Below are 13,185 nucleotides of genomic sequence, written 5' to 3' on the forward strand. Positions count from 1 at the left end.
AAAGCAGTCTAAGGTGAAGCATGCAAGTTAGGTATAGTTCTGGATTCATGGTGAAGAATGCTATTGAAGTGAAGAGCTTTTCCATATTGCAAATTAATCTCACAACAAAAATTAGCAATGAATCCTATTATGTTGTTGACATTATTTAGAATAAATGACATGGCACCAAAGTACTATTATTAATAACAATTAAGCAAATTTCTTCTGCCCTTCTCTGCAAGATGCTGCAATGATGAATGCAAATACAAGTACATCTGGCTGCAGGAACAAACTTTGAGCTTTAAAATTATACATCTCTGCAGAATAGTTATCCTCTCTAAGTTAAGACTGCCCAGATGTTTTATAAACATTTGTCTGGATTTCAAATATTTAGGGAAAAAAAAGCATTTTTTTTAAATGCCATAACAAATGCTTTTGTTGTCTTTGGTGTTGTATGATATATGATAAATTATGTGAAAACCCACAGAGCTGGTATGGCCTTGTCATTAAACAGTGTCTAAATATATTTGGCAAAAAAACCCATCAGTTGCAGGTGAGGCAACAAATTCTAGGCCTTTTCACCCTACAAGACTAGGAGTAAAAATCAGAGGGATGAAGTCATCTCCATAAACCCCAACCACTGCATGACAGGAAAACATACCTCACTGATTGGACTGCTGTCAGGAGTAAGAGATGGGTTGGAATTCATCTCACTTTACTTATGTGCTTGTAAGGTGTCCCAGGTTCCACTGACCAGATCCCCACTAACTGCAAAGGCAGTCTGGAGGGACTAGCCTGGAAGTAAAACCACATGAGGCAGGTAAGTCCCACATATGATCACCTACCACAGTTACTAAACGTGAATTAGTCATTGCCTGCGAGAACTCAACTGCTTCACTGAATATCTACCAACAGCTACTGAAATATGTCATGAATCCTTTAAATAAAATTACCTGAAATACATCAAATTTTAATGGTATTACTCAAGATAGATTTTTGCATTTGCAAAACAGTGGTCAATCAAGATCCTGCAAACATCTAAATTCAAACAAAGCTCTCATTTACTGTTTTCAGCTTCTACCTAATTCCAGTCACTCAGGATTTTTCAGTTAAATTCTCTGGGCATGTGAAGATCTGCTTCTGGTCCTCCCTAGTCTGCCTAACTCTTCACTCTACCTGACCACCTGCAGCTCTTGAGGCTTGGCTTTCCTCTATCTGACTACTCTTCGGCAACCAATTTGGACTATTCAGAACATGCCTTGTATGCATGAAATGCTGGGTGTAATCCATCTTTAATATGAAATCCCAGTAGTCACCAAGATCCCCCAGGATAATAAAAACCAAGGTTTGGTTATATCCCCTCCTAATAAAAGTCTGAACCATCATCCGTCAGCAATGATCTAGTCATCTTCCTAAAGACAATTCAGGTGGTCTTCATCTGTACTAATGAATGCTTTTGGTTTCTATAAAATACTTAAAATAACTGTGGAACTAAAGAAAGACTATAACCTAATGGCCAGAACATTTATTTAAGTGGTGTAGAGAGTATTTTAAAGTCCTCAAGATGACACAGGAGCTCTTGTCCTTCTTACAGTACCTAATCAGCATCAATAAGAGAAAATGAAAGTTCTTTGTAAAAGCTAAAGCCCAGGGATTTAAGGTACTGCCCACCAGTCATTTCTGCTCAAACCTCCCCAGTGAGAAAAGGGAACCTAATAAAGGAAATTATTAAATCATTTAGTTCATAGAAAGCCGTGGACCACCTGCTCTGACTGTAACAATTGCTCTAATCCAGGCTGTTAATACTTGGGTAAAAAAAGACATTATCTATTTGATCCCACACAAAATCTTTTTAGGCTTTTGTTTCCACAAGGGAAAAAGGAAAATTTATTTGTTTGGATGAATCCAAACTAGGTTTCCTTTCTGATATTGTAACCAAAAATTCTTGATATGCATAGTCCTACATGAAAATCATAATCCCTCTCCAATTCTTTATCAACATATGATCATTCTTGCACTGAACTGCTGTTCTCTGCTCCAATAAACTAAACTCTGATATAATTATACTAGAATTTTACACTGCTCTTTAGTTCCAACAAGTTTGGTCTATGCAGGAGTTTCAAACATTCTATTGTGCATTTTTACACCATATGTTTCTAACTACCAGACAGACCTTGCCAAATCTGAGAATCAGACCAACTATACTGAGTGCACCAAAGCTTCTCTTCATATCCCAGAAAATAACCATTACAATATCTGTGTTTCTCCCTATGGCATTGACTGATGTTTTGTTGAGGTCTCTTAAGCAAAATGAGACTCTTAATTGTATTTATTGGTTTGTTTTGATAGACTCTCATACTTTTTTCTTGTTTTCTTTATGTTAATTCTGTGTGTTCAGAAGACACACCGCAAGCTCCAACACAACAGCTTTCCTTTTACGTATTAACAAACATTCCCTAGAGAAGCGTTATGCACTTTACAGTGAGGAAAAAAAGACAAATGAGAGAAAACAAATGAATAATGCCTAACATTAGAATGTGTTTCAGCAACTAAACCCCCCAAATACAAATGAGAAGAATATACAATTACATAATTAAGAAATCAATTTTAAGTTGGGATTTAAAAAGCTGAATGTGCCAGCTGTACAGATATCATAACAAAGGGAATAACCCCAAATGAGAGCCAAATGAGCAATTGCACAAAACTGTGAGACAGCAAACAGCAAGAGGGCTGGTGAGCAGAATCAAATCAGAAATAGAGTGGAAGTTACAGAAGGAAACAAACATGAACCCTATGGAAAAGTATTCACAACCCATTAGTGTTTAATTAGATAATATAAAGGATAAGAACACTTATGCAGAGTCATCATAAACAAAGATAAATGGAAAACGTGCTACTAATAAAGCTGGGTAATCTAACTGCACTACAAGGGTAATTTGATCAGTCACAAATTCTGATGAAATTTAAAACAAAAAGTAGTATTTTGATAAAGCATTTGGCTACTGCATCTAGTGGCAGAAAATAAAATATTACAGTAGACATTCTCAGCTGAAGTTTCAGGTATTCTAAAAACAAACAAACAAAAATATCACAACTGTTCACTATCCACCACTTATACCCAAATTTGCATTGCAATTCCATTTTGAATACACAAGATTTGTCTTTTGGATGAAGAATGTGAAATGACCTTTTCAAGTTTTTTCCTTTTCTCAAAGAATTTTTTGCACGTGTGAAGGTTCTGAAACAGAGATCACACTGAAAGTTAAAATTAGCATAAAAATGGAACTGTAGGTCCTTGTTATGCTTTAGTACGTTTATCTTATACAGCACACCAACCTGACACAGGTATCAGCACAGGTTAATTGCTTTCAAGAGAAAAGCAGTATGCAACAAGTAGGGCAAAAAGAGAGCAAGAGAAACAAAATGGATTTGAAGGCCTTTGTGACCTTCACAAACACTTTTTCTTAACAAGGAAGATGTTAGAAAAGTCAATTGCATATATGCAAGTCATTGTAGCTATCTATAGCTATGTACATATTGATGCCTTTTGGCAGTTTACATCCTTACACTTACATCTTTCAAGCAGGTACAGTCTTAAATTGTGCGAGACGTGACAATTTACTAGACATCATAGCCCCAAGCTTCAAATTAACAAATAAATTCATGGTAAAGTACAGAAACAGAAACCAAGATCATAAGATGAGGAAAGTGAAAAAAGGTAATTTCTCTTGATAAATATTTACAAACTGTGCTCTAAGTGAATGTGCAAATTTCAAGCAGATTTACTATTTTTTGAGACTGTACAACATCCCAGGGTACACCTTCAAAATGGATTAGATTCATTTGGAAGCTTACAAAGAAATTGGAAAACCATCTGAAAGGGCACTAAACCTGTATATTGATATCTCTAAAATCAACATTTTATTCAAGATTAGTTCCTCAACTAGCTGCAGTCAAGCTGCGTATTTCTGTGTCATTGTTCTCCTGGTAAATCTTCCAACTACAGTTTCTATAGAGGAGTAAAAACGTATTTAAGAAAAAACTAAAAGAAAAAATAATCAATTGAAAACTAAATTTTAGGAACTGACATTCCAAGAAATACATAGAATTGAAAATAGAGTTTCACTAATGGAAATCAGAAAAAAAAAGAAAAAAAGAATCTCCACAAACTAGAAGTGAAACAAGAAACAATATACTGAGTCAATTTCCACTGTAATTCTAAATTCATTAAACTAAATGAACACCATTAAATCTACAATACTCAAGATAGGATGTGAAACTGCATTTCATGAACATGAATGAGGAGTAGGCATACAAACAGAGGACTAATTGCTTTTATTTAATGATACATACTTAAGAGATCATAAATCATAACACAACATACATGAGCATTTTTAAAACAGGAAAAGCTGTCTATAAGAATCATTAGTTAGTTTTTGAACATCCTTACAACAGTAAGTTGTTGACTATGGAAATATTTTAATTCCTATCTTCAGACAATGGAAATGAATTTCAAAAAGGGTGAAGTACAGCAGCTATGCAATCTGGGGTTTCAACTATAATACAGCTATTTAGGTTGCCTAAATTCCCATACAAATTACTAGAAACCATCTAATTATCATGGATGACCACTGTATCAGAACTCCTCCTTTAAAGAGACATCTTCTCAAGATTGCCACATTTAGGAGGATGAAGATATATACTGCTTTGCTAAGATTTTCCAAAGAATACATTAATTAATGTCTGCATCCTTGACTGAAAAGTCAGATCGAAACATGTGCACCATAAAGAAAAATAGGATTTTCCACTCTTGCAGCACAAACCAGTTTAAACTACATATACAATGTGTTCATACGCTGCAGAACATAACAAAAATAGCGGGAATTTTAACTAGTGTGTTTGCATCCAGGATTAGAAGAAAGTATTAGGTCAAAATTGTTTGTCAGTGGCTGCATCCTTAATTCAGCACAGTAAATAATGAGAACATCGTATACTAAGATGTGAAGCGCCCAGTTGCTTGGATTAAACATATCAAAGTTTAAAAACCAAAACCCAAAAAAGCAACCCATTCACACATCTATTTACAAGTTGTGAATGAGACACCTTTCACAATGAACAGTGATTGGGGTCATCAATAACTTGATGCAAAACATTATTCTCTGGTTTTTTTGGTTTCTAGACCTCCTTGGTATGAAAGATAACATATACAAAGATTGCTTTGGTTTTCTCTTCTCATTTATCAAAACTATAGCAGTGTAGAGCTACCAATGCTCCTGCCAGTTTCAGTTCTGCTCTTCAGAAACTAATGGCCAGCAGGACTTGTCACCAGTTTCTCCCAGCTGCTTGGAAATCTCAAGAGACTAGAGCTCAAACAGACACTATGGCTATAGGAAAAAGAGCAAAACAAACACCAGGAGACGGTTTCTTTCCTCATTCTGTTAGGAAATTGCTCAAAAATGAAGACACAAGAATTCTTATCCAGAGGTGGAAAGTGACAAAACTCAAAGCAAATAAGATCTTCAAAGTTGCTTAAAGAGGGCCTGGAATTTTGTGTGGGCATGCAGGGGAATATTGTTACAAATAAATTTGTAGATTATTTTTTATTTGTAACTACCTTCTAAAACCATGACTAACTTTAAGGAACCAAAAACTTAGTATGAAAACCTGTACATGATATTTTGCTTAAATTCATCCACTGAATGATAAAAAGCATCCAAGAATTCCAAAGCACCTTAAGCCCTCATTTGCAAACAGTTTCACAGTGACAGGTATCTTCTGCACAAAAACTTGACAAGTAAGGAGGTTGAAGTACAAACAAAATTCTGCCTTAAACCTTGCAATCCACTCACTCAAAATTTTGCTGACAAGTTTCACTTTTATCTTGTAGTTGGTTTCATGTCACAGTTCTTAGCTATCCTTGTATTTGGGGTTCCTCATGCTTTTAAATGACTTCTATTAGTCCATCGAACACGTGGTATTGTTTGATTTGTTATCCTTTTTGAATGACTCTCAGGTAGGTCCTTATTAAAATGTTGAGGTCAGCAGCCAACCAACACTAAGTAAAGACACATATGTAAAAACAATACACCTAAATTTACCAATTTTTTTTAGAGATACCGGACAAACGATTTTTACCTGCAAAAATGTTTTCATGTGAGTAACCAAGCATACTCTTGTACACTTTTGCTGGTACAATTAATTTGGAAAATATCCCTTTGGATCTTTACCTAATTCTGCCTCCATTTTAGACCAATACTTCTTTTCTAAGCACTTCTGATTGTACTGGCTTTTAGGGGATGCAAGGTATGCCCACAAACTGGCAGTGTTCAATAGTTCCTTTTCTAGAGACATGCTATGCTGCTTCCATGAAATGAGATGATATGTTACAGAATGTACATACAGCATGTGGAAATGATGTAGAATACCTAAAGACCTCAAGTTCTGCAGTGTATCAATTTCTTATTGAAAGTATCCCATTAACAGAAACACTTGCACTGAAATTTCATCTGTTTAGATAAAAGAATTCCCCAGAAGCACAGAATTTCAATTTCTACAGAATCATCCTAGGATAAGGAGGGGAAAAAAAAAATAGAGAAATAAAGAAGCCTAGAAACAAACTTACTAAAGTATTTTATTGCCTGAAGCGAAAAGCAAGAGTAAATAAATAGTACAAGCGTTTGGTGGTGATGCTTTAATTTTTAACACATTAAATAAGCTTATTAAGCCCAAAGGAGGTCTTCCATTAATTATTCGTGAAAAAATTGCTCCTTTCCCTTTATTATTTTCTTTTAGGGGCATAGAATTTTATACCTCTTCTCCTCTTCGCGAAAGCGGGAAGTATGACTCAGGAAAGCGCAAGAACGGCAGGTTCAGCAAGAACAGCGTCACACTCGTCCAGCTGTTTGTCTCCCCATTGGAGCTGTAACGTAGAACGCCCGTCACTGCCGAACCAGCCCCTCCAGGTGACGGGCACAGCCCCGCCCGGCCCGGCCCCGGCCCGGCCCCGCTGCACCTGGGGGCGCTGCGGGGGTCGCACCTGAGGGCGCTGCCGGGGCGGGCCGGTCCCCCAGCGCGGCGATGCTCCCCCGCAGGAACCCCCCTCCGTGGGCTGGCGCCCACTGACCCCCGGCGGGGATCCCCCCCCGTTGCTCCGGCCGGAGGTTCGTGTGCCCGGGCCCGCCCGGGTGGTGCCGCCGCCCCCGGTACCTGCGGGCGCAACTTTTTCCCCCGCCGCCGTTCAAACGCGCTGCCGTAAAGCGCCCGGTCTCCCCTGGCAACAAGGTTCCGGGCGAGCACTAGGTGTAGGAAGGTGATGTAAAAGTAAAACCACCCAGTGTCGTAAACCAGGTCCGGGGGGGAGGGGAGGGAGGGAGGGAGGGGGGCGGGCGGGGGAGGAGGTGACTGGAGCATTTAGACACCAGCGAGCGGATCATGGCGGATGGCCCCAGGTGTAAGCGCAGGAAGCAGCCGAACCCGCGCCGCAACAACGGTCAGTCACCCGCGGGGCAGCGCCGGGGCGGTGGCGGGGCCGGGGCGGGGGCCGGGCACGGCCGTCCCGAGCGCGCAGGGGGGAGGTCGGGCGGGCGGGCGCCAAAGTAATTCCCCCCGCCGCGGCTCCGCCGGGAGCGCGGCTCCCTCCGCACCGTTATATCCGCTACCTGGAGCCTCCCTCGCCGCCGCCTCCCTCCTCCGCCTAGCGGTGCCTCCGCACTCCGCCGCTGTCCGGGACCGTTACACGCCGCTTCCCCCGCACGCCCCGCGCCCGCCCCGCCGCGGGCAGCGGGATCGGGGCCCCCCGGCCGCGCCGCCGCCCTCTGGCCCGGGTGGGAACGGGGAGCCCCGCGGGGAGCGCCGGCAGAGCGCCCTCCGCCCGCCCGGCCGCGCCAGCCCCAACTCCGAAACTTGTTACCTGCGCGCTGCCCCGGCGGAGCGGGGCCTCCCCCGCGCCTCCCCCCGGTCCCGCGGGCGGGGATCGCCCCGCCGCCCGCCCGGCAGCGCCCGTGCCGCCCGCCGGAGTGCCCCTGTCGCCGGGGCAGCGGGCCGGCTCCTCGGTGCGGGGCGGCGGTGGGGGCACGCCGGGGGCAGCCCCGGCAGGGAGCACACACACGGGGGAGGCTCCGCCGCCGCCCCGGGCAGCGATTCGCGCGGGGGCAGCGTGGCCGCCCTGGGCCGGCGCCCCCCCGCCCGCTCCCGCCTCCCCGCCCCGCCGAGAGTTGGTCCCCGCAGCGCCCCGCGGCCGCTCCGCCGGGGCCGTGGGCAAGGCAGGCAGGGAGGGAGGGCTGCGCCCGGGCGGCGAAGTTTCTTCCCCTCTTGTCTTCGGAGGTACCTGTTTGTATAATAATGGGTGGTAACGGTTTGGCCGGGGGCCCCCGCTCTCTGCTCTCCGTGCGTGTGTGACCAGCTGCTGCAGTCTATATAAGGAATTACATTTACATTTCAGACTTAAGGGCTGCTGTGGGGTGGTGGTTCCCCCCCCCTTTTTGGTACGTGTGTTACTTTAAGATGCATTGGGAAGGTACACGGCGGGGGGAATAAACGCTCCTAACATCCACTCTCTACTTATTTTCTGGAAAATGGAGAAGTAGTTCGGTCCTCGTAGCGCGACTCTTCGCAGTAGGATGTAAAGAAGGAGATTTTGTAACCCTCCTTGGCAATTTTAGGTTTCATGTGGCATTTCCTGTGCAGGGTCACAAATAGGAAGGCTTTGCCTGCGATCTGAGATGTTTTCATACGCAGTGAATGGTCTCTGAAATAGATCAGAGTCACGATCGGTGCTTCACCTCTCTAATCCTGACTGTTCGGGGCGTAACGGTGATAAATGACGGCCTTTCCAGGGGCTAACGGGTTGGTTTGATTGCGTTGAACTTAAAAGGGTTTTCTTATTTTTTCTGTGTGCGTTTTCTAGCAAGTATTTTTGTTTGCACGCTTATGTTATTAATTCCTTGTCCTTGTGTAAATATTTATATTTAGCTCATGATTTGGCTGTGCTAAAGGTAAGTTTGGAAAGTGCTTTTCTCTTTACCTTATTAAAAATGTGGATGATCAGAGAAAGGGGCTTTTCTTGTTGCTGACGACATGTGTGTGACATGTGAGTCTGAACCACCCAGCGTCTGTGCAGGAGCTGTAAACATGTTTACCTGAACAGGAAAGAAAATGGATTTTTCTCTTAAAGAACCAGTGATATGAATATAATACTCTTAGAGCCTATCAACAGATGACTTGAGAGAGAAATTTTCTGAAAACCTAGCTTTTGAAATCAACGGGGAAAAGGGATTCTCGATCTCTGCAGCAAATGGCAACTTGTGCAGGTAGAAAAAAAAAGATGGTGTTTAGTTTTCTCCTGCATGCGTGTCAGCCCCCTCCTGTCTGCTGCTTTCGTTCTCAAGGGAGGGATTTATTTACCACGCTTGCTGTCAGTGTTTTTCCTTTGTGCTTAATATTAGAAAACCAGATTTAAGACTCTTTAGCACGAAATGTTTTGTCTGCAGCGTGTATCACTCAGAAAACAAAAGGTGTATAAGATGCGGTATCATTCCAGGTATCTTTCATCTTCATCACTTTCGGACCTCGTTTCTGCACTCATTTTATTTTAAAAAACCTCTGAGTCTTTATCAACTAGTTCTGCAATGTAGAATGTAGCGTGTCTTGCTTTAGGCTGGTTTTGGTTCCTTTTTTTTTAGGAATTAAAACCAACTTAAGTCATTGTGCATTGAAGCATCAGGATCAGTTAGCTAATAGCTTCTGGTTAATAGAGATTTCTCAGCAGTGGGTTTATTTTTGACTTGCAAATATTTATTAAAGAAAAAGGCTAGAAAAATGTTAACCCTTTAACCTTTAAAATAAATAGGTGTGAGACTTCTTTTTTCCTAGGAGTCTAAATGCACTTAGTTCTTACAGGTGAGTATCATCTGTTAATGAGAAATGAGCATAAAGGAGATGCATCAGCAATGAGCTTGTCTGTAGTATAAAAAGTAAAAGCACAAAATTATGCTGTGCTTTCCCACAGAATATGTGATTATTAAAGAGAGATTGCACTTGACTTCCAGTACGCTAGTTAATAATACTGGGCTATGGCATCGAGTTATTATACTGTAAACTTTTCTTCTGTTTATCTAGTGTTAAACTTAACACAACTATTCTTGTACTGTAAACTTTTGTTGTGGAGGTTTGGTTGTTGTTTTGGGGTTTGTTTTTTTTTCTTTCCCCTCCCCCCGGCTTTTTCTCTCTGTTTGGGAGCCATCCTGGTGCATTAACTCTAGCTGGAAAGACAGTCTTATCTTCTTACCTCTAGAGCTGGTTTCTTTTCTAACTTGTTTATTGGCCCCTACAGGAGATCAGCAAAAGAGACGATTGGCCCTGCCATTAAAACCTCCACTTACCAGGAAATCTGGCACTTCCTACCTGAAGAAAACTATCCTGTGTCATTGTCCTTAGTTCTGGCCAATACACAAAAACATCTGCTACAGCCAAGGAGTTAACGAAGTGTTGAGACCATATGATAAAGCAGAAATGTAGTGCTGATTGGGATTTCCTATTTCTATCTGCTTCTTCCCCTTCTCTCCCTCTTTTGATAGAGAAACGAAAAGGAGAAAAGAGGGTTTAATTTATTTTTTTTTTTTTGGCTAGTCATCTGCATAGCCGTGCCATGTGACTTCTTTGTAGGTTTCAAATAGATTCAGCAAAAGTTTTCTCATTCTGAGTTGGTTTGCAGGGTGAGGATTAGTTCCTTTCTTAGATTCTCTCATACATTATAGGATTGTCTTAGCTCTTATTAAACAGCAAAACATCCCGTTTTTCAGCAATGCTGTGAGACAAATGAAACAAGCACAATATTTAAAACTTTCCTTACTTGAGGGTTAAAAAGATATCAACCTTCTGTATAGGTGTTCTGAAAATAATATGAGTATGCCTGAGGTTTTCAGATGCATATATAATGGCAAAAAGAAGACTGTATGAGTCTGAGTAAGTTCTGCATGCTGTCAGGTATATGAGAGGAGAGGGTATGAGCCAGCTTTTTTAATTTCTATTTTTTTTTACCCCCTCGTAACAGTGAGATCATTGTTAAAAGGTTATGTAGATTGACTTAGAGTGCTATTTCAATTGCTTTACAGTTGGATCTCCTTTCTTTTTGTTTCTATTAGAAAATAATTTCATATAAAGTTTTGTTACGAAGCTAAGTACTGTAAGGAGATCTTAAGTGCCTTTGAACAAGGCAAAAACGTGGTGTATTTCTGTTACCTCCAAGGTGTTAACTACTGGCAGGATGTCAGGTGTTAGTAACGCTTGGGATACAACATTCTTTTTTGTGCCTGTCTTCTCTTGCCCCCTTGCCTTTCTTTTTGACTAGGTATCATGTTTTCACTGTAGCATTAATTTAAATTTGCAATTTGGGATTTGTGGAATGTAGCCCGAGTTAAAATTCCAGGCACAGTGAACAGGTCTACATGGACAACTGAATTAACTGTTTGAGTCCAGAGAAATCTTCTCTCATATAAACAAATAATACTTCTGTTTTAATGTTAACTACTGAAATATGGTGGAAAGACTCTTTAAAAGGTCATTATGTCTTCATTTTTCTCTCAGTAGTTAGTGCTTGTTATTTTAACAGTTGTGAAGCAGAGTATTTTAAGGGAATTAACTACCTGAGGCAGGTTTTTTTTAAGGTGACTAGTTGCCTGAAACAGTTTTCCCTGCTTGTAGGACTCTGTAAATGTGCTGCTGAAGGGGTTGGTGAAAAGTAACAAGGAGATGAAACTGTCCTTCTGACATGGTCTTCCTTATCATTCAAGTCATTGAAATTAAATATTTGAGTTAAAAGTCTGAGGATTTGACTTCTTTGAACGCAATCCAAATTTTCTGTTGAGTATTTTCTGTTATACCAGATACCCCTTCCCACTGAGTCTTTTTGTGGACTTTGGGCTTTATTACAGGCCCTGTTAATTGGCGTTACTGACTTTGGTTAGATCCTTGCTGTGTGTGAGCTCGTCTGTCGCTGGTGCAGGGAGAAGGGGTTCTACACCTGTCTCCTGCCTCCTTCCCCACTGGGACTCAGGTTGTGGTATTAACCTGTAATTTCTTCTTATAGAAGTTTTCTGGTGGTGAGGGGAGAGGCTGGAGTATTCTAAAGTCAAAATATGACTGTAATGCCTTTCTCCATGTGGAAACAGCTGTTTTAATAGGGTTTAAGATGTCAGCAAAGGATGTCAGACATTTTAAATATTTGTGGCACTCTATTACTATGTTATAGATAGAAAACTAACTTCCATGAAACTTGGATTGCAGTTTTTTTGCATGTTGGGTTTTTTAACTGATTTTTGAGCAGCTGCTCTGTATTGCAGAGAAACTGCTGCAACTACAGTATCTGGCTGAATGGCTCTTAAGAATCCCTACTTCTAAATTCAGTCGTTATTATGTACCAAAAATATGAGCTTATTGCTTTCAACTTATTAGCTGTTTGTAGTAATTTCAAAAACTCTAACTTGTTGGCATTGCAAACTGGTTGGAATATGATGTGCTTTGTTGACTGTAAAACCAATGTTTAACAGTATGTACTGCATCTCTGGAGATAGATTCTACTCATTATAGGTTTCACACAAAAACACAAAAGAAGAGGTTGAAAAATTACAATAATTCTGGTTTTATGTAGGTTTTAATACTATATTTCAGAGTACAGTTTCAGATGAACTTTCAGCTGCTAAGTGTCAATATTCCTGAAGTTTTGGTGGTTGTTATGCACATCTTTCAAAAGGACTCACACCAGGTAGGATATTCTTTTTTTTGGGCAAGTAAGCAGGACCCTGACTTTAATCTGTGGCCTCAGAAACATTGGTCCTTCATTCTGGCAGCTATAATAGGCCTGTTATTTTTGAGAACTGAATTCTCGAGTGACTTACCCAAGGTCACACAGGAAGTCCATAGCAAGACTGAGTCTCAGTCCATTTTTAATTCTCAGGACTACCCTCACATTTAGCTTGATCTAGAGCCTTAAAGGGAAAGAACAATTTTATCATTTAGCAGTTACTGTTACTATTCCTTTCAGCTTAAGTATTTAGGTTCTTTCATATTTGTTGTATTGAAGTATTTGTACTTTCAACAAACAAGTGGCAAGATGCAAAACTCAATTTTGTGTTTAGTCATTTTTAGATGGTATTAAGATAGTGTCTTCTCTGGTGACGTTTCCTGTTTTCATAGTCAATGTTGATGTAG

General features: G+C 41.0%; 1 protein-coding gene and 1 long non-coding RNA gene across 3 annotated transcripts in view; one reads left to right on the plus strand and one right to left on the minus strand.

Annotated features, from left to right (window-relative positions):
* Nucleotides 1-6,669: 6,669 nt before the first annotated feature.
* Nucleotides 6,670-7,696, minus strand: LOC113969294. 2 transcript variants are annotated; one of them, XR_003534815.1, is made up of 3 exons: nt 7,638-7,696; nt 7,186-7,274; nt 6,670-6,898 (listed from the first exon to the last, which is right to left on the minus strand). It is a non-coding gene; the product is annotated as an uncharacterized LOC113969294 (long non-coding RNA). The 2 variants fall into 2 exon arrangements; XR_003534814.1 differs by lacking the exon at nt 7,638-7,696 and having other exon boundaries at nt 7,186-7,299.
* The window catches only part of ZEB1 (zinc finger E-box binding homeobox 1), a 120,425-nt gene continuing 114,605 nt past the window's right edge, over nt 7,366-13,185 (plus strand). Inside the window, exon 1 of the mRNA XM_027686821.1 lies at nt 7,366-7,468. Within this exon, the coding sequence (XP_027542622.1) occupies nt 7,411-7,468 (58 nt within the window). The 5' untranslated portion in view covers nt 7,366-7,410. The remainder of the gene's footprint in view (nt 7,469-13,185) is intronic.

Source organism: Neopelma chrysocephalum, unplaced genomic scaffold, assembly GCF_003984885.1.
Source record: "Neopelma chrysocephalum unplaced genomic scaffold, ASM398488v2 Primary Assembly neopelma1_72, whole genome shotgun sequence".
NCBI lineage: Eukaryota > Metazoa > Chordata > Aves > Passeriformes > Pipridae > Neopelma > Neopelma chrysocephalum.